This window comes from Mesoplodon densirostris, chromosome 3, assembly GCF_025265405.1.
Source record: "Mesoplodon densirostris isolate mMesDen1 chromosome 3, mMesDen1 primary haplotype, whole genome shotgun sequence".
Lineage (NCBI taxonomy): Eukaryota > Metazoa > Chordata > Mammalia > Artiodactyla > Ziphiidae > Mesoplodon > Mesoplodon densirostris.
The window spans coordinates 53,573,811-53,600,773 of NC_082663.1; the positions used below are offsets into that span (position 1 = coordinate 53,573,811).

Here is a 26,963-nt window from a genome sequence, read left to right on the forward strand (position 1 = left end):
TCCACCTGCCGATGCAGGGGACACGGGTTTGTGCCCCGATCCAGGAAGATCCCATATGCCGCAGAGCGGCTGGGCCCATGAGCCATGGCCGCTGAGCCTGCGCATCCAGAGCCTGTGCTCCACAACGGGAGAGGCCACAACAGTGAGAGGCCTGCATACCGCAAAAAAATAAAAAATAAAAAAATAACTTTAATGATCTGTACCATTGGTGGTTTATTTTTATTTTATTTATTTATTTTTGGCTACATCAGGTCTTAGTTGCAGCTTTCTCTCTAGTTAACGTTGCATGGGCTCCAGAGTGCACAGGCTCTGTAGTTGTGGCACGCAGGCTCAGTAACCCCGCAGCATGTGGGATCTAAGTTCCCCCGCCCAGGGATCAAACTGGCATCCCCCAGCACTACAAGATGGATTCTTAACCACGAGACCACCAGGGAAGTCCCTGTACTATTGGTTCTTAAACTTTAGAAGGTATTAAAATCATCTGGAGGACTTTTTAAAACACTGATTGCTGAGCCTCACCTCCAGTGTTTCTGATTTAATCAATCTGAAATGGTGCCCAAGAATTTACCTTTTTTTTTTTTTTTTGGCCACACCACGGGGCTTGTGGGAGCTTAGTTCCCCAACCAGGGATCAAACCCAGGCCCCTGACAGTGGAAGCGCAAAGTCCTAACCACTGGACCACCAGGGAATTCCCAGAATTTACATTTCTAACATGTTCTCAGGTGATGCTGATTCTGTTAGTCTGGGAACCATACTTTGAGAACCAATGGTGAGTAATAGGCATTTGCTCATTCATTCAACAAGTATATATTCCAGGCACAATTCTAGATACTGGGGTTATAGCAGGAAACAAAAGAGACAAGGACTCTATTTGCTTGAAGTTTAGTCTAGATGTTTTTAAATGCTTTTTTCTTATTTTTTAACATGAATTCCTTAATTATACCGAACTCTTTCTTGATCTTGAGCTTTTACACTTAAGGTGTTTTGCTTTTTTTAACTTACTTGAAATGATTCTCCATTTCCCCTTTCCTCTCTCTCTTTTTAAATCCTGCTCATCCAAAAACCAATTTGCAGCATGAAGCCGACCCTGTAATTTAAATTGTATTTCCCTACTTCAAGCCAGCCCTCCATTCCTCCTTTACTCTATATTATTTTCCCCAAACATTTAAATTCCCTAGGGGCAGGGATTTTGGTCTGTTGTTCACTGGTATATCTCCAGCTCCTGGAAAATCCCTCATAGGTAATTAGGAAATAAATGTTAAGTGCAGCAGTGTTTATAAGATGAAAAAGGAGAAAAGTAAAAGTGTTCAGCCATATATAATACATGCTGTAGTTATGATTAATGTTTAAAAATGATACATAGGAAAACACATTGGACAGAAAGCCCATGGGTTTGACTGTTTCTTTTCCCCCTCTTCTCTAATTTCTAAAATGTTTGTTAAAGAATTTTGAATTTCAGGGCTTCCCTGGTGGCGCAGTGGTTGGGAGTCCACCTGCCCATGCAGGGGACGCGGGTTCGTGCCCCGGTCGGGGAAGATCCCACATGCTGCGGAGCGGCTGGGCCCGTGAGCCATGGCCGCTGGGCCTGCGCATCCGGAGCTTGTGCTCCGCAATGGGAGAGGCCGCGACAGTGAGAGGCCCGTGTATCACAAAAAAAAAAAAAAAAAAAAAAAAAAAGAATTTTGAATTTCAGCTTAATTACTTATTACTTGTATAACCTAAGGGGAGTTGTTCCTTCTATGTGCCTTGGTTTGTCTGTAAATTAGGGATAGTATAATGACTTACTTCAGGGTTGTGGGCATTAAATGAGTAATGTGCTTAGAACAGGGCCTTGCACATAGTAGGTGCCCAATAATTGTGAGCTACTACTGTTTAATAACTGAATATAATAACAAAAAAGACAGCACTAATAAATATCCCACTTGGAAGTGCCTGCATTAAGAATGTTAGGTTAGAATTAACTGCAGAAAACCTGTTAACTGATTTAAAAAAAAAAAAAAAAACTTTTAAAAAATCTACACTCTTATGGACAAAACCTCCCCTAATCCCCATGACTTAATGTGATCTTTGCTTTCTCTGAATTTTTCTTGACATTTGCCTTGAAGTTTTATCATAACTTCATTCAGTATGCAACAAACATTTATTAATTGCCTACTGTGTGCCAAGCACCATGTTATAGTGGTGAACAAGAGAAGGCAAGAGGTTCCTGCCTCAACAGACCTTACATCTTTGGTAGGGGAGACAGAAGGAAACAGGTAAATAAATCATAAATAAGGTAATTATAGATCATAATAAATGTTACAAAGAAAGTTAAAATTGAATGTGGTAGAAAGTAGCTGAGCTTAAGGGAGGATGCCATTTAAGAGAATTAGAGAAAATGATCAATGTTCAAAAGGAATAAGGGAGGGAATATGATAGAAAGTAACTTGGTAGGGGCAAGAGAGAAAATGGTCCTTTCTTAGCTGATGACTTTAATGCTGATCTCTAGTTCTACATATCAGCTGGTCCCTGACATCTAATACTGTTTTGAATGATTATTTACCTTTTACCTTTTAGTGTTATATACTAACACATGTGTACACATCTATATATGTTTCTGTAATATCCATCTGTATATATATAAATTTCAAAACCATATGTTCATACTGATGCCCCAAATTCCAGTCCAGCACCAAAGGTTTCATTGCAGGCTTCTCTCTTTCCTTATTTATACCTTTTTTTCTCCAAAGGTAAGAAACTTGTCTCTTGTTATCCATAATATATATATTTTTTGTTTTGTCCTAGTTTACATGTAGAAGTTTCAGAACTGCTAATCCATACCCCTGCAAAACAGAAAATGGGCTAGCTAGAGTAAAACATTTGTGTGCTGTACTTTTCATTTTTAGCTTTTGTTTGCCAAACTTAAGTTAGTTCCTTTTTTCCCTTTCCTCCTCCCAGTATGGTTGTGTTCATTTGTAATACAGTTAGGTTCATTTGATACTGTTTGTATTACATTTTGGATTCCCCCTACTTTATAGCTGATTTTATCAATATTTATTTTTAGGTGTGTGTGTGTGAACCATTACCCTGTTCCTAAGCATCAGAGCTATACAAAAAGATGTACACAGAGGCGTGTTGCTCCCCTTCATCCCTACTTCCTTGTTCTTGTTCTCCTATTCTTTCCACCCATACTTATCCACACCCTGTAGGTAACCAGTCTCATTTGGATTTTATTCTCTCTTTCAAGGCTGATCTTCAGACAAGTTCTCAGCGTTTAAATCTTTCAGCCTCCAATGCTGCAGTGGCTGAACTTAAACCCGATTGTTGTATAGATGATGTCATACACCATGAAGTAAAGGAGATTGGAACACACATGTAAGAATTAATTTTACTAGATCTCAGAGGCTTTTACTTATATATGTCTTTATTTGAAATTTTTGCTTTATTTCCACTTATTCCACTTGTTATTAAGCCTAAGAACCTACTTCAGAAGGAATTTTGTGTACCATGTTTACATGCTTGCCAGAAACAAACTTTAAACAAAATGTTTATTTTTGAAAGGAAAAATATCTTAATTTATCTTCACTTATGTCTAGTTTCATTTTTGCATCTACAATCTTATCTAAAAAAAAAACCATGCAAACCTTTAAAACGCAGGTAGCACTCTAAAAGTACATTTATTCTTTTGAAATGCTAACTGATGTTAATAACATTTATTTTTAAATTCATAATTTTTCAGTTCTGTATTTAACTGTATAAATATACTCTACCCTGAGAGTTCAAAAATAGAGAACCAAAGTAAAGATATGAGGGAAAAAAAATCTCAAATTCTGTATTCCTGGCCTGTGTATGTATTTGAATGTGAATGCTGTATTTTTCTTTGTCTGAGAGGCAAATATGAAAATTTCAGCCATCTAAAGTAGTTTTAGACTTCTCTATCTGCCTTACCACCCCCATATCCAGTTGATTCACAGTCCTGTTAGTTCTTGTTAACTATCTCTCAGTAGCCTCTCTTCATCTCCACTTAACGTCACCATTTTTGCTTCTCTTCTTTGTCTTAAAGAAATATGTAATATTATCCATTATTTAATTCATTTTGGTGACAAGCTCTGTTGTAGGCACTTTTTAATATATATTCTGTGGTTGATATGAGCTTTGAGTCAGATTTTCTGGAGTTCAAATTTTAGCTTGATTATTTATTTAATTATGTGATCTTGGATAAGTCACTTAACACTTCAGTGATCTCCTACTACCCTTAGGAAATTCTAACTGTATAGGTTTTGCAGAGCTCCCCACAACGAATCCTTACCAACTACGTACTCTAGTTCTCACCTTTCATCATACTTCCCTCCCTCTCTATTCTGCAGTCATATTGGACTTCTTTTACCTCTGAACTGCTCTGTGACTTGAAATGTATCCTTCCCTTACAAAGGAATGCCTGTGTCATTTTGTTAATTTTCTTCTACTTCGTCATATCTCAGATTCATCATGACTTTCTCAAAGAGACTTTTTGACCTCCTAGACTAGATAAAATCCCCCTTCTTGTCTATTTTATAGCATCCACAACTTGTCATTTTTTTCTATGTCTTTTATGATTGACATTACTTACTGAGTGCCTGCCGTTCCCATTAAAGTGTGAGTTCCACAGTCACCTGCATCCCCGGGATTTAGTGAGAACAGTGGTCAATATTTGTTGAAATTGATTTTATTGAAATGATACTAAATGTGTAAAATCCCCATTTTACAGAAAATGAGACTCTTAGAGAATTTAATAGCTAGCACATAATGGCATAGAACTCAAATCTAAATCTAACTTCATAACCTGTACCTTGCTACACTGCTTCCAACTTTGAGCACTTGGAGAGCAGGTATTGAGTTTTGATCAACTCTAAATACCTAGCACCTAGTTTAGTACTAGGTACAAGTATAAAGTAGAAATTAAATTACCTGTAATGTCACCACCTAGTATAGCCACTATTATAATATTGGTGTATTTCAATCCTTTATGTGCATATATATATAAAATAGATGTGTATAAGTAACTTAAATAATATTTTATAGAATTTTGATCATATTACACATGGTTTTATCATTTTTAATACACCAGGAACCCAGTTGAGTCAGTATTCTTTGAAAACATTTTTTTGTTTTGTTTTGTTTTGTGGTACATGGGCCTCTCACTGTTGTGGCCTCTCCTGTTGCGGAGCACAGGCGCCAGACGCACAGGCTCAGTGGCCATGGCTCACGGGCCCAGCCGCTCGGCGGCATGTGGGATCTTCCCGGACTGGGGCACAAACCCGTGTCCCCTGCATCGGCAGGCAGACTCTCAACCACTGCGCCACCAGGGAAGCCCGAAAACATTCTTTTTAAAATGACTTTATCTTACAACACTTGGACTGTGTATTGTAATTTGTTTACCCTAATGTTGGACTTTAGATATTTCCAGTCTTTCACTATTATAAATAATGCAGTGGTGAACATCTTAATATTTCCTGTAATAGATTGCTTGAAGTGGGTTTACTATAGGAGCATATAAGCATTTTTAAGACTCCTTTCCTGAAGGATTCTTTTCTAAATTTCTCATAACCACCAACAGTATAAAGAGAGTCAGTCTCTCTAAACTCTCACCAACCCTGATATTTCTTGGAAAGAATTTTTGCCAAATCCTAAGATAAGGAAAAATCTTATCTCATTATTTTAATTTGTTTCTTTGACTACTTGTGAGGCTGAACATTTCCACATTTTTGTTAGTCGATTATGGTACTACAATTTATGTGTATATCCTTTTCTTCTATTTTGAATGAGATATTGTTTTGCTTACAAAAATTTCTCTTCATATTGTTAGAAGCATTTTTTCCCAGTTTGTTGTCCTTCTTAAAATTTTGTTTTAGTGTTTTTGATTTATCCAATTTCTAAATTTGTGGAAGTCTTTTCCTTTCCATTGCATTTATATTAAAAAGTCTTTCTTCATCCTGGAATTTTAAAAAAACTTGTATTTTCTTCTAGTTTATATGAACTTAACTTTTTACATTCAACTATTTAGTTGTCCTGTGATTTATTTTGGCTTATGCTTTACTTTCTGAAGAAAAAAGTTTCTGACTTCCTGCTTTAAAAATGGTATATCTTATTTTACTAATCAGAGCTTTCTTGTTCATGGAAGTATATCCATATCTACTGGAACTCTTTTTTTCCTGCTCTAGGCTCATTTAGCTACACTTCCGTGTCATTAGTATAAATATTTTCCAAATTTGTTGGTAGAATTGAAGTGTAGTAGATTAACTATTAAAAAACAAAATTGATAGTGATTCAAAATCATTAAAACATCTTTCTGTTTCAGCTTGGTGTGTGCAGTGAGTTATACAACTCAGGGTGGAGAAAAAATGTATTTTAGAAAATTCTTCAAATTTCAGGTATTGAATATGACAGTGGTAAATAGTGTTTAGATGCCCTTTTTTCCCCTAGGAGATTACTACTATTTATCTGCAGTAAAAACAAACTCCAAATAAAGCAAATAGCTTAATATTTTTTGATTTGTCTTATTACTAGCAACCTAAAGTTGGACTAAAGTAAGTTAAATAAAAGCAGAGAAATTATCATTGGCAATGTAATGTTTTATCCAGAAAAAAAATTTGTTGTGTTTTCATGCCTTGACAAAACACAAAAGAATCTAGAAGATGGATAAAATGAGTATAAAGTCCAGACAAAATAAGTGTAAATAATATCAGATTTCTAAAGAAATATTTAAATGAGAGATTATTGTCTTGGGCTAAGTGGACCAAGCTTCCTTCAGAGACTTCATGAGTCACTGAAATTGTAGTTAGAATTTTTTATTTATACACAATTTTCGAAGTCCATAATCAAAAATAGTTAAAAACCACTGTTTTAACACATGTATGTGTGTGGATAGGGAAATGACCGTATACAGTTATGTAGATCTAGATATGATACTATATATATTTTTCATTCCTCCGTTTGTAAGTGGAAGAAAAAGTACCAGCAATAGGAAGAAAAATTTTGCTTTATTCTATTGCTTTTGTTATCATTCATCTGTTTAAGATTTTGCATGTCTTTTAAAAGAAAATAAGAGGTTTGATTGCTTATTTTGATAAACATGCTTTGTGAAATATATACAGAGAAATACACAAAAATATATGTGTTCAGTTTAACAAACTATTATGAAGTACAAATCCATATAAGTCATGTAACTATTACCCAGTCAAGAAATTACGGTGGCTTTTTTAAAAATGCATTTGGGATTGTTTTTGTTTTTACAAGAGTATTGCATACCCATTAGAAAAGTCTATTACAATTAAAATTGGAAAATGCCTTTGACAAATTTAAGCCCTATGATTTAAAACAGATAAACAAAATAAATGGTCAAATGATAATAATCTCCTTTGATTGATATGCTTTATTCAACTAGGTTCTCAAACCATTGGATGTGAAAACCAAATTTTACAATGCAGAGGTAAGTGTTGAGCACTTAGTGGGATTTCAGGTTCAACATTAGGATCTTATTTGACTAAAATTCTCATGTATTACATTTCTTTTCATATCAGAGTAAATTGCTGATATGACTGTGAATTACTTGTGAAAAATGAGCATAAAGTTCAATTGAAAGTGAATAATTTCACTGCAGATCGCTTTTAGTCTGCTGTTTTCAACTGACATGGAATCAATATGCCTTGATTTTTATTCTCGTTAATTTTGTGAGGCTTTCACCCTCTTTCATTAAATGATTGCCCTGTGCTTCCATTTAATAGTTGTTGTTACTGTCTAAAAACATTAGCAATCTGTTAAATATTTTATAAATGTGGTTGTGATATTACAAAAATTGAAGTGGTAGATCCAACCCTGCAAAGAAGATTTAATACTCACCTAGAAAAATATGAAGTAGAGCTCCGTACATTAAATTCTTTGTCCTGGGAAGTCAGTGTGCCAGCCAGAGTTAGGTTGCTAAGTTTAGTCAATGGTTTGAAATGCTCCTTGGGAGAAACAAATTTGGCAAAAATATAGAAAGAAGTAACTTTTAGAATATAAGATTATCTTCTTTCCTAACAAAAGATAAAATAGAATTTTCCATAAGGAAAAGGTTTTATGGCTTGGATTTCTTTTACAATTCTATTTTATCCTGGTATCTAGAGGTCCAGAAAAAGCAGATTTCCTAATGGGCCTTTTACCTCCACAAAATCATGTGTTTCATATCACAGTGATAAACTCAAAGATATTCAAATGCAGTATTTTGAAATGAAAATTTTGTCTATTACTCCAAAACCAGGTGATCAGAAATTTGTAGTCACATGTCAAATTTGATATATATTTTTACCATCAGCATCTGAATTTTTATTCACTATAAAGTTTGTACTACAGCTGGGCATACTAAGATATCTAAGATAAGGAGCCTAACCTTAAAGTAAAAACCTATTAGGAGAAAAGAAAAAAGTGCATAAAATAACAAAAGTTACTGGTATAGTATATAGTGAGACTAAAGAGCATGATGCAAAAAAGATGTGCTACACGAACTCAGGGGATGAGATTTTGGAGCAGTCTAAAGAAGCTTCATGGAAAAGGAAGAGAACTGCATCAGTGACTAGAAGGAATAGGTGTTAGAAACGTCTAAGTGTCAGAGCAGTGAAGGCATTCCAAGCAGAGTTGGAAATACAAGTGGAACATAGAGTATGTAGTGAAGAGTATACCTATTTGATGCGAGGATACAGTCTCATCAAGGAGATAACTAGATGTTTAAAGGCACATATAGGAAGGCACATATTAAACTATTTCAGGTTTTCTTTGTTGAAGTATGGTGGTACATTAAGATACTTGTCAAGTAGTTTTATCACACCAATATTCAGAGTGAGTTACAAATTGTTTTTTAAATTGCTAGTTATTCCATAAATAACATAAAAGTAACATACTCCCCAAAAAGAAAGGAAAAAACCCACAAGTCCACCACACTAAAAAGTAATTGGTTCTTCATTAACCCATATTCTCTTTCAGTCTTTACTCATTTATTTATAATATTCTGTTTTTATAATCATAGTAACAATTTTGTTTGCTTTTTCAGTTATCATTAAGTATAGACATAATTTTTAGTCTAAACTTTGCCAAGAAACTTCAGCTAAAATATTTTAGTAAAATTCTGAACTTTTGAAAATAGACATTTTTTTTAAAATGAGGAGTGAACAAATAGCATTTAGGATCTCTCTAAGATATTTGGTATTACCTATTAGGCAAACAAATACTGTTCTGCCTGTAACATGAAGCAGATTCTATGGACTCCATCTAGGAAATTCAAGTAAATTGTAGGAGTTAGTTAACCACACTGATATCAGTAGTTTATGTTTATTACACTATGCCATAGTCCTTACACGACAACTGTTATTAGCCCCACATTTGTCTCAAACATGTTTTTTATGCTGCTTCTAAAAATTCTAATACTGTGTGAATCACCTAAAGGAAAACAAGTTTTGTGAGAAACTGTTGTAGTCTTCTAATATAAGAAAGCCTTGTAAAAAAAAAATTGGTAACATTAGAAGCTAGGTGTCAAACGTTTGGTCACAGCTCCATGCCAGGTACTGAAGAGAAATAAATGTAAACTGAACATCTTCCCAGTCCTCACGGTACTTAGATCTAGTGGAGGAGACTGACATGACATACAGTGTAAGCATCCCCACGCACCCCGATCATAAGTGTACTTATTCTCTGGGAACATAGGTGAAAAAGATTTCCAGCTATGTGTTTGATGAAAGAGCTGACATTTGAGATGGCCCTTGGTAAATAAGTAGCTTTAGCAATATATATGTGAAAAAAAGACAAACTGTGAAATCTGTTAACTCTCAGTTGTCTTAAGTGGTCTAGCCCAGCATTCCCTGAAGTGTGATCAGTGGAACTCTAATCATTTAAGATCCTCCTTGAAAAAATGATTCCATTATTAGATAAATTTAAGAGAAGCTATACAGTGTATATCTGTTCTGAATGTGGCAGATAGTATATACCCAACCTAAGTAATCTATGAAGAATTACAAAGTGAGTAAAGAATTTATAGAACTTGAAAGGCATGGGATATACCTCTCTCCCCCAAGATATGCCCTTGAATATTTGCTCCTGTTTAAGTATTCACCTATAGTGTTCTTCTCTATTCATTTAACCTTAGCAGTTTCACCTTTTTAGAAGAATGATTTGTCATATTTCTTTGTGTTACTTTCTGTTTACTTCCTTGTTTTACTAATGCTGTCTTGTTTAGTAAATTAAAAAAAATGCAGAAATGCATTTTATTTTAAAGTTAGTTATTCTTTTTCTTTAACATTTAATCTGATTTTTCTAATTTTTCTTTTTTATTTTTCCATTAGAGTGACCTCAGTTCTGTGGTAATTTGATTTTTTTATTATAAATTTATATGCTTTTCTTACTTACCACTTTTTGACTCTGCGTAATTAATCTCTCTTTACAAAACATAGTGGAAAAACAAAGTTAGTTGTGAATATACTTACGTGACTTCAAAAATATGTATATAATTTGTACTTTTTATATTGATCGTCTTATTCTATGGGAAAAAATACATCAAAGATTAAATTGTCATATTGAAACAATTATATTCTTATTTTTAGTGTGTTTCCTGTAGCTATTTTTAAAAAGAGGCATGTTAACCTTGTTTAAAATAGCCTCGGGATTTTAAACCTCTTAATATAAAATATCCTACTATACTTCAATTCTTTGAGTAAACTGTGTAGTTGAAATTCATCTTCAAATGAGCAGTGGTTTTAGTTTTAAGTCTGGGTCAGGTAAAGATGGCCCTTTGACAACAGTAAACAGAAGAAAATCAAATTTTCCCACGTTGGCTAAAATCATATTTTCAAATTTCTATTTAATATAAGCAGCATTTGTTTATAACACATTATATACATGATAAAAACATCAACTGCCTTAGTACTGAATTCTTGATTTTTTAAAAGTCAAGTTATTTCATGCTAACTGTTCAAACTAGCTTAATTTTCCATTATGCAGCTTGTTTTTCTTTCATTTTATCTAAGCTCTTCTAAACTTATGCAGAAATTGCATTTTTAAATTTGAAATATGGGTCTATGGTTATTTTTTTTAAAGCAATGGATCGATGGGATATTTTTTTTGAGAAAAAGTAACAGAATAATGCCTTTGAATGTGTACTTCTTTTAAACTGATAAATCGTATTTCTATTTTCATTAGAGCACATGTGCCAAGGACTAAAGAATCTGTTTTGTTTTAGATAATAATACATTAAATTATAACTTCATCATTATATTTTTGCAAATGATTTCTACTTTCCTGGATTTAATGTTAAAAAAGCTCATAAGTGCCAAAAATTTTTGGTCATAGTTTATTTTATTTCTGTATATATATTACTGTGAAACTTCTGAATAAAATAATTCTAGAATATCCTTAGTATACCATTTTATGTATAGGTTTTTATCAAAAATGAGCCAAGTTTTCTGTTATCCTCCAATATATACCCCCCAAAATAACCAAACAGCATAAAAAGAAGAATGTTTAATGTAAATAATTAGGGAATTTAAAATATTATGTAAAACTACATATGTAACTTACCCATTGACTGAAATACTGCTGTATAGCACCAGTTTTCACTAAGTCACTAAGACCACAAAATACCTTTTGTTTGATTTAAAAACTTAAAGATTTCAAGTATAATTCACATATTTTTTTGCTTTTAATATACATTTTCAGTGAACCAAGAAATCACTGACTACTTAAAAAAATGCTTTAATTAAAAAGTTAAATTCTTATGAGATTATAAAATAGATTATTTGCTATACTATCTAAATTGAAGTAACATGAAAATTGCAATTAATAAATTATGCTGGAATATTATAACAAAGACCTAATTATCTTAACACATCTCTGAAATGATAGGTGCACAGGTAAATTCATTATACTAAATTGCATTTTCACATTTTAATGACTTACCAGAAAATTTAAGATATATGTAAATGAAATTCCAGTTAAGCGTTTTTGGATATCAATACAAAAAATATTATAGTTATCCCCCATCCATTGTTTGACAACTTACCAGTTGACTAACACTTGACTTTGCCCCTGTGAATATGTTAGGAGGACAATTTCTTTTCTTGCATTAATTATGATAACTTTGATTTGCAGGCATGAACTAATCACATTTGTGGTTAATATTTTTTCTTCATATAAATCAGATATTGTTGTGGTAAAGTACTTTAAACACCAGCATACTTTGGTGGATTATTTTTCATATTTTCAGACTGATGAAGTATTTCTTGAAGCCCAGATTCAGAATATTACAACCTCACCCATGTTTATGGAGAAAGTTTCATTGGAGCCATCTATAATGTACAATGTAGCAGAATTAAATTCAGTCAACCAAGCTGGAGAATGGTAAATATGGATTATGAAGTGTTTGCTTTTATTTTGAAAGATATGAACTTTTCTAACATTGTTACTCTTGGGTAGTTTAAAATTTTTTTTAAGGGATAGACATTATTTTATTAGAGAAGTTTTAAATTCACAGAAAAATTGGCCAGAAAGCACAGCATTCCCACATGCCCTCCTCCCCACTTACAGGATCCCGTTATTTACATCTTGTTTAATGTGGCACATTTTTTACAATCGATGAACTAATACTGATGCTTATTATTAACTGAAGTCCATAGTTTACATTAGGGTTCACTCTTTGTGTTGTGCATTCTGTGGGTTTTGACAAATGTGGTGACACGTAGCCATCCTGACTGTAGGATATAAAATAGTTTCACTGCCCTAAAAATCTATGGTCCACCTGTTCAGCCCTCCCTTCACAGGAAAATAAGATCCTAGCCATTTATACTTGAAGCACTTATTCTTTTAAATTTTTATAACAATTCAGTGAGATAAATATGGAACATTTCATCCTTATCCTGCAAATGATAAAACTGAGGCATGGGAAGAAATGATGGAGAAGTTAGAAGGGGTAAGAGTAAACAGTGAGTTTTAAGGAGTATTCTCTTAACATCAAAAGGAGTGAGCATAGGGCCTCCCTGGTGGCGCAGTGGTTGGGAGTCCGCCTGCCGATGCAGGGGATACGGGTTCGTGCCCCGGTCTGGGAGGATCCCATATGCCGCGGAGCGGCTGGGCCCGTGAGCCATGGCCGCTGAGCCTGCGCGTCCGGAGCCTGCGCGTCCGGGGCCTGTGCTCCGCAACGGGGGAGGCCACAACAGTGAGAGGCCCGCATACCGCAAAAAGAAAAAAAAAAAAAAAAAAAAAAGGAGTGAGCATAGGAATAGATGATTTAATTTTTCATGAAAATGAAATACACATCTTTATAGGTAATTTAGAAAAAGAAGAATAAATAAATGTAGGGTTGATATTAATATGGATAAGAAGGTAATAGCTGGAGAAAGTATCTGATTTTAATAATCAAGAATGAAAAATTTACTTTTACTTATTATGGGGGTTATAGTAAAGTTCATAGCCTCTCATACCCCCACAGAGGAAAACAATAATTTTCCACTCTTTTCCTGATCTTTTAATTAATTTTGAAAAATCATTAGTTTAGAATGGTATGTTTCTTTTTATTTTAAACTATTTGCTTTCATAATTTTAGAGAAGAGACAGGATACTTAAGGTTCTGATTTCTATTGCTTTTTTTCAGTTAATCGATGTATGTCCAATGCTTCAGGTAATATATTGCATTCTATTATAAAGAATCTCAAGATTTTCCATATCAACTGAAAAAAATTAAAGAAAAATAAGTCCTCTCAGTACAAGTCCTTTTCATTGTGTTGAAACCACCGACCTGTTGTATTCTGGATCTTTGGATGGTAAATCATTCAGTTCCTGTCCAAAGGAAAATTCACAGCTATGGTTTTTCTTCTAAAAGGTTCTAGAGAATTTTTTCCATCTCTATCTCCACCCCACAGTGTAACTACATTTGGGTCAAGAGCATATCTGCAGCCAATGGATACACGCCAGTACTTGTACTGCCTAAAACCCAAGAAGGAGTTTGCAGAAAAAGCAGGCATCATTAAGGGAGTAACAGTAATTGGAAAATTGGATATAGTATGGAAAACAAATCTAGGTGAAAGGGGAAGATTACAGACCAGCCAACTTCAAAGAATGGTGAGTCTAGAAAAAACACTGCTGGGGGTTTTGGTGTGTGGTGTGCAGACAGTTAGAACAACTTAAATTTTCCTAGGTCTGTCACTAAAAATCAGAGCACTATAAAAGACATTGGTATTACTGGAGAATAAAAGACTAATAATTTCACTGATATCTAGGTAGAAAATTGGTATTGATATGAATGGGAAATTTTCAAATGTTAATTTATGCATTATACATTTTTACTTTACCAAACAAATTAAAATAACTGCATATCAATTGTTTTCCTCCTGTGGTAATTTGTCCTCACCGTTATCTGACTTCCACTATATTAAAGTTTTCTTTTCTTGCAATGTCTTGGAACTCTTGGACTTATACTACATTTATCTACTCAGTTCATACCTTTTTTAAAGATATTTAAAATGTGGGTCATCTGAAACTCAGGTGAGTCCCACTCAAATTATCTTGTAAATATAGGCTGAATATTTTACCTAATTTTTACTCCAAGAGTATGGATAGCTACCACCCTTCTTTTTCTTGTGCTAGTGAGAATATACTACAGAATCCTCTGTTTATACTGAATATCACCTACTGCGATATATTCTAAAATTTACTTTTCTTTTACTGTTTGAGGTAAAAATTGAAAAAAAAAAAAAGAGAGAGAGAGAGAGATTATCACTGGGCCTATTGTTAAATATAGCCATTAGCTATCGTCCTGCCATGGCATGTTGATTTTGTTGTCTGTCCCTGCCCGTGTGTCTTGTGAACAGACATGATTTTCTTCTTGGATCATTTCAGTGACCTTCCTTTTCCTGTTTTACCTATGAAGAGTTATGTACGTATAAGCTACAGTATCTTTGGAAAGTATCCCTTTAAGATCAGACCCCCTGAAATTCCTTTACTATTTACCTGTGAGATTCATTTTAACTCTACTAAACATGGAGTAATTATAACAAAAACAGTCGGGGTCTGTAGTGCTATTCTGTAGGCAGTAGCAGCAAAAGAAGTGAGAATGACTGTGGTACCCTCACTAAAATGGAAAGGTTTTATAATAGATGTATGTTAACTGTATTGCTTTTTCTCTTAGGCTCCAGGTTATGGAGATGTTAGGTTGTCTTTGGAGGCAATCCCAGATACTGTAAACCTAGAAGAACCTTTTCATATTACTTGTAAAATAACAAACTGCAGGTAATGCCAGTATTTGTGGATGGATGTCCTTTCTTCCTCACCTACTTAAGAATTTTAAAATCTTTTAAATATGCTACCTCCTTTTGAGTTTCCTCTTGCTGTATAGTCTTCTCTGATGTTGACATTGAATACTGTAAAGTTCTTCATCTGGTAGCTGTATATTACCTGTTAGAGGTCCTACTGTATTAGGCATTTTTTGTATTTTGTTTCCATACCTATGAGGTAGGTATTAATTATTCACATTCTTTGCAAGAGAAAGCCAATTCAGAGGATGTGGCTTATTCACCCTCAGAGAGCTAGAAAAGATGGGATCAGAATCTGAAACCGGGTGTATTTGACTTCAAAGTCCATGTTCTTTTCCTCATTTACACACTTCAGATTACTAAAACATGAACTAGCAGTTTCTTATGGAATAATACGTTATAGATTTACTGTAATAAGATAGATTTTTCTGAGCCATACTTATACCTGACCTGTATCTTAGGTATTAAGAAAGTTAGAAGTGGTTATGAATTTAATATAGGGGATAACCATAGATTGGAAAACAGAGCTTTGATAATAGAGTATAATCTAGCTATTGCGAAGCAAAGAGCACAGGGCTTTGAAGCCAGAAAAACCTAGGATTAAATCCCAGTCCTATCACTTTTCTACTACTTGTATTACTACTTGGTATGTATTAATTGGGGCATTTTGATAATATTGCAGTGATGAATCCCTATCCTCTTAGTCCAAATGTATAACCTTTTTAATTCCAAATCCCTTACAACTTTATATTAGGGAGATAAGTATTCATCCTTCAGAATTACAAAAATACCTACTTCCCCTGTGAAGCTTCCTAGACCCTCCCATGCACAATCATCCCTTTCTCTGTCATAGCAAATTGTAATATAGTTTTTTAGTAGTATTAATATATTGCTATAATCATTAGTCTCTTCCTCACTGAATTGTGAATAATTCAAGAAAAGGGATCATGTCTTACCCAGCATTATAAATGCAGTGCCTGCCACATCATAGGAGCTCAGTAGGCAACACACACAGGATAAAGACCCTGTGCATATAGGGTGTGCTTTTGGATTTTTGGTTTGTTTTGCATTTTTGAGTTATAACAAATCAGTTATTGACCAAATAACAAAGTGCTGTAATAAATAAAGAAGTTTATTTGGGTATTCACTTTACCTTTTGGCGATTCAAGTAAGTTTTCTAAAAAGCACTTGTTTCTTAGATCTTCAGTTTCCTCATCTATAAAAATGGGATTTCCACTCCCCCCAACACACAAAGACACATACACACAACATACACTTACCGGAGTTTTGTGAAACGTAATGAGAAAATTCATGCATTGCACCTAAACTGGTCTGTGGCACACAGTGAACATTTCAAATTTGGCGGGGGCGGGAGATGGAGACATATAACAGCTAAATATCATTAAATCAACATGTCTAAAAATCAAGTTTGAGTTTAAAATTAAATAAGTATTTAAAATGTGGAGCCAACTCCAAGGAGAAAAAAATAGCTTTAAAGAGTTGAAAACAAGTCATGAATGGTGGTAGAGTAGCAGACCGTTTTCATTATGAGCCTTTTGGTTTTGGTTTTGGTTTTAAAAACAATGTGCATATTTTCATTAAAAGTTTTTTTTTTTAGCTTAAGTTGAACTGATGGTATCAATTATAAGCAGAGGTAGTCTTTTCGTGTTAATTGAACATCTGAGTAGTTTTACTTACAAATCTTGCCATTTTCTATGTTATCTGCATGGTAAAGGAACATAGATTAAATAGAAAAAGCACTGGACCAGACTCAGTTTATCTTTTTCCTTCCTGTAGAGTGCCCTACAGAAATAGGAAGGATGCATAGAAACAAGATTAGACACAGATGTCTGGAAGTCTTCCAGAGAAATGGCAAAACTGTTAACAGATCAGCACCAGGGAGCCAGTGTTCAATAACAGAACCAGAAAGCCTACATCCAGACAGGCAGATTAGTCTCAGTGTCACTGTAAATCCCAGAAGACACCACCTCCTTTCATTTTCCTGATTCTACCTTACGTGAAATAAAAATGATAGCTTTTCATTTGTTCCTGGTTTTCTGCTGGACACCCAGAAAAGAAATTCACCCACAATAGTGGAAGAAATATTGCAGTACCTCTTTGTGAAAGGAACAAGATTTATTCCTGTTTTTCTGATTCCTCCAGCAGTGAAAGGACTATGGACCTCGTTTTGGAAATGTGCAATACCAGTTCTATCCACTGGTGTGGCATTTCAGGAAGACAGCTTGGAAAGCTCCATCCAAGTTCCTCTCTCTGCCTTGCCCTCACTCTACTGTCTTCAGTACAGGGACTGCAAGTATGCTCTCTTTTCAATAATTTCGGTATTTGGGGGTTATTAATCCATAGTCGTTTATTATATCCATTCTTTCTCTGGTCATTACCAATGAATGAAAACTTAGGTCTACATTTTTCTCTCAATAGAGTGTCTCCGGCCTAAGACTAACAGACACGTTCTTAAAGAGAACATATGAATATGATGACATCGCACAAGTCTGCGTGGTATCTTCAGCCATTAAAGTGGAGAGCTGAAGAAAATTTCCAATGTTATGCTTGTCATTGAGTTTCCCAGAACTTTCTGTATTTTTGTCACTTTTGTAAAATGATCAAGTCAACAGTAAAAATAAGTATATATTATTTAAATTCCTTTCCTGTAAAACAGTTAAAATATTAAATATTTGTTTTGAAAAGAACCATCTACTGATTTTATCTTGTGAGTTACAGTCTAGATGAACATTTGTATATTTTCCACACATATGCTATTTTGTTTCATTTTAAATGACCATTGGACTTTGTTCTCCAAAAGCTCTATATTTGAGGGCATTTGTCCCTAGCAGGTATCTTGAATAATGGTCAGCAAACTTTTCATGTAAAGGGCCAGATACATATTTTAGACCTTGCAGTCCATGTGGTTTCTATTGAAAATGCTCAACTCTGCTGTTGCAGTGCAAAAGCAGCCAGTAGGCAAAAATTGCACAGCAGCGTTTACAAAAACAGACAGCTGGCCAGATTTGGCCTGCAGGCCGTAGTTTGCTGACCTCAATCTAGAAGATACAGTTGTTTCTTAAAACTTTAGAATTCTTATCATACTTTACTTAGAAGTATTTCCGTTAACCCCCGTTTTTTCCCTCAGTCAATAAAAAAAGTTTAAAGTAACCGGGGTGGTCCTCATGTAATCTTGTATTTGCTAACACAATATGAGTTTTTCTAGTTGTTTTCAAAATTATCGTATTGGTATCTGTGTTTGTGTGTACATACAAACACACAACGTCTAAGTTTCAGTTACTAACAGCAGATCAGAATTGGTTTTATTTCTTAAATTGTTGATTACTCTGTTAACTAATAAGTCTGATAATTTTCTAATTCTAAGCCAAAAAAGTCCTGTTTTTTTTCCCATTGAAAAATAAGCCACTTATTTTCATAAGGCATACTTAAAGGATTTCCAGCTTCTGATATTTGCTTTTGAACTCTACATCATGTATTAATATTACAAAACTTTCTATCTCTGCACGTAATCACACTAATTTACTTATGCCATATACAAAACAATGAGAAAGTTAAGACTATAAACAACTTTACAACATGAGTGTAATAAAAGTTTCAATATTTTGAAAACAAAAGCTAATACTGTTAAATAAAAACTTATTTTGCTAAGTTGAAATTCAAGGATGTATATATAATTGCTTACATGTAAAGAGTGCATAAAGTCAAATACAAAAGTTGGTTTTTCTTAAATGCATAATTATTTATTGCCATGACAAACTGTTTGGTCCAAAATGAAAGCTATATTCAGAATGAGATTTGCCCTTAAATTGGAGAGGTAATCAATGAAATGTCTGTGCAAAATAAAGTGCAAGCAGTATAAAATTGAAGTCTGTGTTTCCTCCAAAATGAGTACAATTGATTAAATGATGAAATAAGACTTTATAGCCACTGCACTGGGTACTGCGATAACTTTTCAAGCATCTTCTCATGACTGAACCTTCTGTTTCATTCTGTTTCAAATTTTTAAAGTAACATACAATGGTCACTTGCAATCTGCTATATAATTTGACTTTTAATTACAAAGACTCCTTTTATAAGCAATACCTAGACACATAATGTTCCTTCTTTAAGTAAAGGTTAGAAAATGTCATCTTAGAAAGGATCTGTTTAAACCATGTCATAAAAATTAGCTAAACAATTTGGTACATTAAGTGGAAATGTCATTTGCATAAAAAGGACATTGTAAATTTTACATAGCATCATAACAGCTACAGCTACTATAATGAAAAGTGGTTAATGGAAGTCAGTTATTCCTAAGTAGAATGTATATAAAGATTTACTTTAATGCTCTCTTGTTTCAGACAAGCAAAATAACTTTTGGAGCATTGTTTATCATTTTAAGAGTAGCTAACACGATACAGCTACACAAAACCTTCTTGCAATAGCGTGCAATGCAGTAATTCCAAAGTGATGAAAGTACTTAAAAAGCAAAAATGGCTTGAATAGAATGGAAATCCAGGTAAGTGGACAGATTATCTAGGTTTAATTTGTTATGAATGGTATATTAGAAAACAAACAAACTAGAAGGATGAAATGGAAGAAATACACCAATTCGCATTACTTCATGTAAAAAGAATGGCTACCTTAACTACAGATATTAGTAAATCAAAACATTTGTTTTAAACTGTTTTTTCTTATAATGTCTTCAATTTTGGTATCAAAGTAATGGTGAAATAAAATGAGTTGGGAAGTGTTTCCTCTTCTGTTTTCTGGAGGAGATTGTGTAGAATTGGTATTAAGTGTTTGGTAGAATTCACCATTGAAACTGGGCCTGTATCTTTCTTTTCTGGAGGATATCTTTATTTCTTCAGTGAGCTTTGGTAGCTTGCATCTTACAAGGAATTTGTCTGTTTCATCTAAGTTGTTAAATACATGGATGTAAAGTTGGTCATAGTATTTTCTAATAATCTTTTTAATGTCTACAGGGTCAGCAGTGATATCCCCTCTTTCACTTCTGATACTGTTGATTCATATTTTCTCTATTTTCCTAGTCAGTTAGAGGCTTACCAGTTTTACTTATTTGAAAGCATTTTTAATATGCTCAAGATAGTTATGCTAGGAACCTTTTCTTACTCAACACTGGATAAGAGTGTTTTTTTGGGTTTTTTTGGCCGTGCCGCACAGCTTGTGGGATCTTAATACCCTGACCAGGGATTTGAACCTGGGCCCTCAGCAGTGAAAGCACCAAGCCTTAACCACTGGACCTCCAGGGAATTCCCAAGAGTGACTAACTTTTAATTAAGGATCAACTTTGCTTTTTTTTTTCACAGTCATCACTTTCCTATGATTAGTTAGTACTTTATTTATTCTGTGTAACATTTGAAAACCAGGATCTGAATTTAACTTCATGAAAAATTAAGTTGATTTAGATGCAATATAGGAGACTTAATTCAGAAGGCTTAGCTTAGATTTAAGTCCTGCTCTGCTCTGACCAGAACTGTAGGTTCATGTAGCTCTCCCCTGTAGCCTGAACCCAGGCAGTTAGGTGTCTGCTGGCCTAAAAGAGAAATTTCTAACCTAGTGTTGCATTAAATTAAGAGTCCTTTGGACCTACATCAGAACCACTTGGTGTGCTATTTGAAATGGTGATTCCCAGACCTCATTACAGGACCTACTAAATAAAAATTGAAAAGTGTGCCCCTGAATCTGCATTTTTAACAAATCCCCAGCTGACTCTTACAGTGAAATTATAGAACCACTGTTCTAATCTCACAAAGGGAAAAAAGGGAAAGTTGGCTTTTAAACTTCAAAATACCAAGTAATTAGCCTTTTGAGGAAAACAGTTATAGTAAAGCCCTGATCATCATCGGTATTACTGATTTAATTTTATATTACTATTTCAGTTTTCTCTCACTTGTGAAATTTATGTGTCTGCCAACCTTACCAATTTCATAATAACAAACCAAAGAAATTCCAGTTGGAATTAGAACAGTCTCATCCATCACTATAGTTAAAGCCATTCCACTAATACTTAGTGCCACATCTCTCCACTAATATGTATTCTAATTTCAATAAAATATTTCAAGACCCCTGTTACGTTTAAGCTACATCAAATTAAGGTTAAGCATAAAAGCGACATGCCAAGCCAAATTATAGCAGAGGATTAACATGAACAAGCAGTGATAGTGATAGATGCTTTTTATAACCCATCAAATAATTACTGAGTTTTAAAAAATCAGTGTTTACAGGCACATAATTAAATGCCACCTAGGAAATCCTTAAGGGCCAAGCCATTGGTTTATTTAAATGTAGATATATTTGAGAGTTTCCAGGGTAAGGTCACCACTGGGGAAATTGTGCTAATTAAACTGAATAGTTACACAACTGACCTAACCAGTATCATTAAGGGTTTCTAAATGTATTTTATTATGTACTTAGCATAAGTGGCCATGCTAATGTTATCAATACCAAACTGTAGGCAAGATTAGTTAAGAACTACGCAAAAAACCTGCATTCACTTTCTAAACATTCACAGCATCTATTTTTTGCTTTTCTAAACAACACTGAATACTGCTTTCCACCAACTCTTAAGTTTTCATCACCCAACAGAACAAGCAGCATTAAAGGTAGTACTGGTCCATATCATATCATCTATTCATTACTGATTGCACTATCAAAGCTAAACCCAGTAACGAATTTCTTCTCTCTAGAGATGCTGCTCAGTGGCAAGTGTATTTCCCCTAAATCAGCGTGAGAAACCTTTCCTCTTAGTCATCTCCACTTTCAAGAAGTTTGCCTACAGGAATTTGGTGCTAGAGAATTCACCAGTAAACAGCCTTACTGTTCAATAAATATACTCTGCTATTAAATCTAGTATACAAATATGATGAAGGTTTGAAAATGGAACCCTGTCCAGTTAAGTGCTGTACTGGCACTTAACAAGGCTACTGATGATCACTCATTTACAAAGGAATCATGTTATGTTCAAGTCTGTTTGTGATAAACCTATTGTCTAGACAGATTTATTTTTTAGGTTTGTTTTTGTTTTGGCCACTATCTACAGCAAACACTTCAGAGCCATCGCCATTTGCATTCTGGGCTAGGGCCCCTGGTCAAGTCAGGAATGTTCTTCTGTACTGCTGCTGAATGACCTGCTCCGGATGTGATTTCTAAGTTGCTCTATAAGTTCAGGATTCTGCTGCTGTATCTGCTGAGCAAACTGCTGTCCCCTGTAGTAAAGAGGCAAAGTCATATGAATTAGGAAATTTCCAATCACACAATACCAATGCAAAAAGAACTGCAGAAGATGTGGGTACTACCCAAAGGGAACTTTTTCTATTAAAGCAAGTTTTAGATTCATGACTTTAGTATCTGCAAGTTTACCAGTGCCTCCATATAGTATTACTACAGTGCAGTGTTCTTCATGAGAAATGAAATACCCAAGCTAAAAAGTGAGCTCTTGGGGCTTCCCTGGTGGCGCAGTGGTTGAGAGTCCGCCTGCCGATGCAGGGGACACGGGTTCGTGCCCCGGTCCGGGAAGATCCCACATGCCGTGGAGCGGCTGGGCCCCGTGAGCCATGGCCGCTGAGCCCGCGCGTCCGGAGCCTGCGCTCCGCAACAGGAGAGGCCACAACAGTGAGAGGCCCACGTACCGCAAAAAAAAAAAAAAAAAAGTGAGTTCCTGAATTGAGTGAAATCCACCCCCACCCAGTGCTTAACCACAGATAAATAAAGGGCTAAAAAGTATATGCTTTTATTGTATGTGCACAAATATAATGCAGGGTATTTGTTCTTGTAGTCAGGTCTTAGTCTCTCATATAGCAGGTGTCACACCCATTTTGGGATGCTTATGAAGTCACCCAACAGAACTGATTTTTAGAAAGGCAAAGAAATTTAATCCAAGTTCCTGAGTGTGTGCCTCGCAACTGCAAGTGTTAGGTATCACTATAATCATGCCACTTAAAGATCACTCTAAAAATGCCATATTGCAAGTGAGTTTACATAGCTGTGATCACAAACAGAAAATGATACTTGTTGCTTCATATAATATTTCCAGTGACAGCATCACACAGACTCAAAAAGCACAGAGTTTAAGCAACTTGGATGAAGGTGGAGGTAATGTGTTCAAGTAATGAGAAGATGAAACGAGTTCCTTTAGCAATGAAGTGCACGCAGAGTTTGAATAAAACAGCTGCCTAAGTTGTCTGAACACTAATATATGCAATATGGTTTTTAAATATATACACATACCTAAATTCATACCTACTTTAAGTTGATATTTGACATTCATATATATCCTCGAGTAGCTATTCAAGTCTGCTGAAAAAGTTTTTCTTGGATCCAGATCTTCTGGATTCCTGCCCTTCAGTCTGAAAATTTCAATTTATGAACCACTTTTAAATTTAATAACTAATGAGGTAACTGATACTAACAGTAAAAGATAAAAATTTAAAAAGAAAGCCTTGGTCCCCTTACCTTAGAGACAAACTGTAAAATACAAAATACTTTTTTACTATTTCTATTTTAAATAACACTTACGCTTGGATGAGGCTAGACAGGTCAGTTAGGCCCCCAACTCCAGCAGCAGGTCCCCCAATAGCATTTGTCATCATTCCTGACATTCTAGAGTAGGCAAGAGATATATCACTCAAATTGGCATATATATGTATATTTTTTGCTGGGATAAATTAGTGTATTTTTAAAAATTGGTTCACTGATTGATATTTTTAGAATGTTAATTTTTTTTTAAAAGGCAGGACTTCCCTGGTGGCACAGTGATTAAGAATCTGCCTGCCAATGCAGGAGACACTGGTTCAAGCCCTGGTCTGGGAAGATCCCACATGCCGGGGAGAATCTAAGCCCGTGCACCACAACTACTGAGCCTGCGCTCTAGAGCCCACAAGCCACAACTACTGAAGCCCGCACACCCTAGAACCCACGCACTGCAACTACTGAGCCCACGTGCCGCAACTACTGAAGCCCATGCATTCTAAGGCCCGCGGGCCGCAACTACTGAGCCCGTGTGCTGCAACTACTGAAGCCCGTGTGCCTAGAGCCCGTGCTCCGCGACAAGAGAAGCCACCACAATGAGAAGCCTGTGCACCACAGAGAAGAGTAGCCCCTGCTCACCACAACTAGAGAAAGCCCGCGCGCAGCAATGAAGACCCAATGCAGCCAAAACTAAATTTAAAAAAAAAAAAAAAAGGCAACTCTGTGTGGAGTCAGTTTTTGGCATCTTTGCCTACCCTTCACAATAAGAACCCAGAAATCATTATGCATATCAAGTGGAAACCCAATCTCATAAACCTAAATAACCCCTAGTACTGATGGTCTATTATTCTTTTCTGAGTCAAAGCACTTAAAAAGAATTGGCATATATTCTTAACAAGTAGGATACCGGCCAAGGAAAGGTAGGTAGATATACCCACATTGTGTAGGTTAGGCCAATTGGGTGTGGCTTTAAGTTCCAACTGACTGGCATTTGGGCCAGTTTTATAATTTTGGAGCTACTGTGCTCAAATTAGGAGGCTGGCAAGTGGAAGGGAGAAACGTAATATGCTCTTTCTGTATACTTACAGCTGTTGAACTTGAGGATTCTGCATTAAACTTGCTGCCTAGAATTGAAAAATGGCATCTCCCATTAAAGGCAGTTAATATTTAGGGATCTTTAACAAGGATTTCTTTTTTTTTTTTTTTAAGCAGAGGAGTGAAAGTTAAACCATGTATATACTAACATTTTGTAGAGTTTTAGTGTGCTATACAAAGTGAGTGGGAATGTAAAAAAGAGGAGGTACTAGGAAAAATTGGTATTAAAAATACATCGCAAGGATAAAGAGATTACAAACACTATAAACTAAGGATATTGACAGCAGTTTACTTCCTACTATCAGATCAATAAAGCCAAAAGAGCTTAGGAAACCACAATAGCCAAAATCTTATTAGAAGTCTGATTACTAGACCTTCCTAGGGTCACTTTCATGTAAGAGGGTGGTTTTTAACCTTTTGTAGATTTGCAGACCCCTTTGCCAATCTGATGAAAAATATGGTTCTCTCCCTAGAAAAATGCACATATCCACATGTACACAAATTTTCATCTACAATTCCAGGGAATCCATGGGCTTCCTGAAGTCCACCCGTGGCTTTTTCATGAAGCAGTACAGGGGCAGGTTAAAACCTCAGCCATAGCTTTATATCACCACTCTCCTACCACCGCCATCACAAAAGCTCTCTTACTTGTTTCTAAAAAGTTTGGAACTATATAGTTCTAATGGAAAATAGAGCCAGCGAAGCAGAAATATACTCACCATACTAATGAAGGCTGGATTATTTATTAAGCTGGCCATGTCAAAACTCAATCCAGTTCCTATCTGTGAAACAATTATATATGAAATTTACTCTAAACACTACAATTTGATTACAATAAATTGTGAATGACAAAATACTTCACTCATTTGGCATTAGTAACTTATAGGACTAGATACCTCTCTTAACTTCTGTTCTGCTATTTTCAGATTTGACTTATAGGAATCATTTTCAGGATCAAGATCTAATGCCTTCTGATAACTTGTAACTGCTTCTTCAAATTTATTCATGGCAGTGAGGGCCAGCCTGAAAAGAATACAGTGTAAGATATATAATTAAAGAACATCAGGACACCACAATGTAGTCAAACATGTATCTTGTATTCAATTTGAATCCAGACTACACTTAATTTATTCATTGTACAGTTGACCCCTGAACAACAAGGGCTTGAACAGCATGGGTCCACCTATATATGGAGTTTTTTCAATAGTAAATATAGAAGTACTACACGATCTGAGATTGGTTAAATCTGCAGATACAGAGGAACCACAGACGTGGAGGAACTGTGGGTACAAAGGGTTGACTATAAGTTATACACAGATTTTTGAGCGCAGAGGGTCGGCACCCCTAACACCCACATTGTTCAAGGGTCAACCGTACTATGGCTCACAGGAGTATCAATTCCTTCTAATTCCAAGATTCTGTAAGTCTGGACTCTCTCCATTCTCCTTGGTGACAACCTCAGCTGTCCTACATGAATCAAGAACTTAATGATTAGAAAGGGAAAAGAATCTGAAAAAAAATAGATATGTATGTATATATAACTGAATCACTTTGTTGTACACCTGAAACTAACACAACACTGTAAATCAACTATACTTTAATAAAAATAATTTTTTAAAAAGAACTTAATGATTAGAAATGAACCTTACATACCCTTCCATTTTTAAGCCTAATATGTGAGGTAATTTGCTTTATGAATGATTAAGCTCCATAAAGATGTGAACTGACTAACAATTCTGTGGTCATATTACTCCATGATGCTAAAACCATTTAAAGAACTGTGAACTAGATTCGACCTTCACTATGTCCCACTTTCTTTCTTCCTTCTTAGCAGAGACATTGAGCCACAATAAATATCAATTTACCATGAAAAATAAAAAATAAAAGTAGGCTGTGGGGTATCAGCTAACTACTACTGAATAAGACATGTTAGTTGTTAAACAACTAACTAAATTGGCAACCTTTACACTTCAATAACACATGGTCCCAAGCACAGGTCAAAGAGTTAGTTACTAAATTTAATGTTTTCCTCCACCTAGTTAGAATTTATTTATTGTAATATTACTTCAGAACTAAACAATAATGGTATATATG

General features: G+C 35.0%; 2 protein-coding genes across 8 annotated transcripts in view; one reads left to right on the forward strand and one right to left on the reverse strand.

Annotated features, from left to right (window-relative positions):
• The window catches only part of TRAPPC13 (trafficking protein particle complex subunit 13), a 35,213-nt gene extending 15,921 nt beyond the window's left edge, over positions 1-19,292 (forward strand). Inside the window, exons 6-14 of one of the 4 annotated variants that reach the window (XM_060092955.1) lie at positions 3,227-3,354; positions 6,317-6,389; positions 7,403-7,447; positions 10,329-10,346; positions 12,245-12,378; positions 13,896-14,094; positions 15,161-15,261; positions 17,448-17,598; positions 17,724-19,292. In XM_060092955.1, the coding sequence (XP_059948938.1) occupies positions 3,227-3,354; positions 6,317-6,389; positions 7,403-7,447; positions 10,329-10,346; positions 12,245-12,378; positions 13,896-14,094; positions 15,161-15,261; positions 17,448-17,598; positions 17,724-17,831 (957 nt within the window). In that variant the 3' untranslated portion in view covers positions 17,832-19,292. The remainder of the gene's footprint in view (positions 1-3,226; positions 3,355-6,316; positions 6,390-7,402; positions 7,448-10,328; positions 10,347-12,244; positions 12,379-13,895; positions 14,095-15,160; positions 15,262-17,447; positions 17,599-17,723) is intronic. The other 3 variants (XM_060092951.1, XM_060092952.1, XM_060092953.1) reach the window with 3 other exon arrangements.
• The window catches only part of SGTB (small glutamine rich tetratricopeptide repeat co-chaperone beta), a 49,415-nt gene continuing 41,475 nt past the window's right edge, over positions 19,024-26,963 (reverse strand). The window contains exons 7-12 of one of the 4 annotated variants that reach the window (XM_060092958.1): positions 25,766-25,892; positions 25,589-25,651; positions 24,861-24,898; positions 23,823-23,906; positions 23,551-23,653; positions 19,024-22,513 (exon numbers count right to left, since the gene is read on the reverse strand). In XM_060092958.1, the coding sequence (XP_059948941.1) occupies positions 22,472-22,513; positions 23,551-23,653; positions 23,823-23,906; positions 24,861-24,898; positions 25,589-25,651; positions 25,766-25,892 (457 nt within the window). In that variant the 3' untranslated portion in view covers positions 19,024-22,471. Of the gene's footprint in view, positions 22,514-23,534; positions 23,654-23,822; positions 23,907-24,860; positions 24,899-25,588; positions 25,652-25,765; positions 25,893-26,963 lie in introns of all 4 variants that reach the window. The other 3 variants (XM_060092957.1, XM_060092956.1, XM_060092959.1) reach the window with 3 other exon arrangements.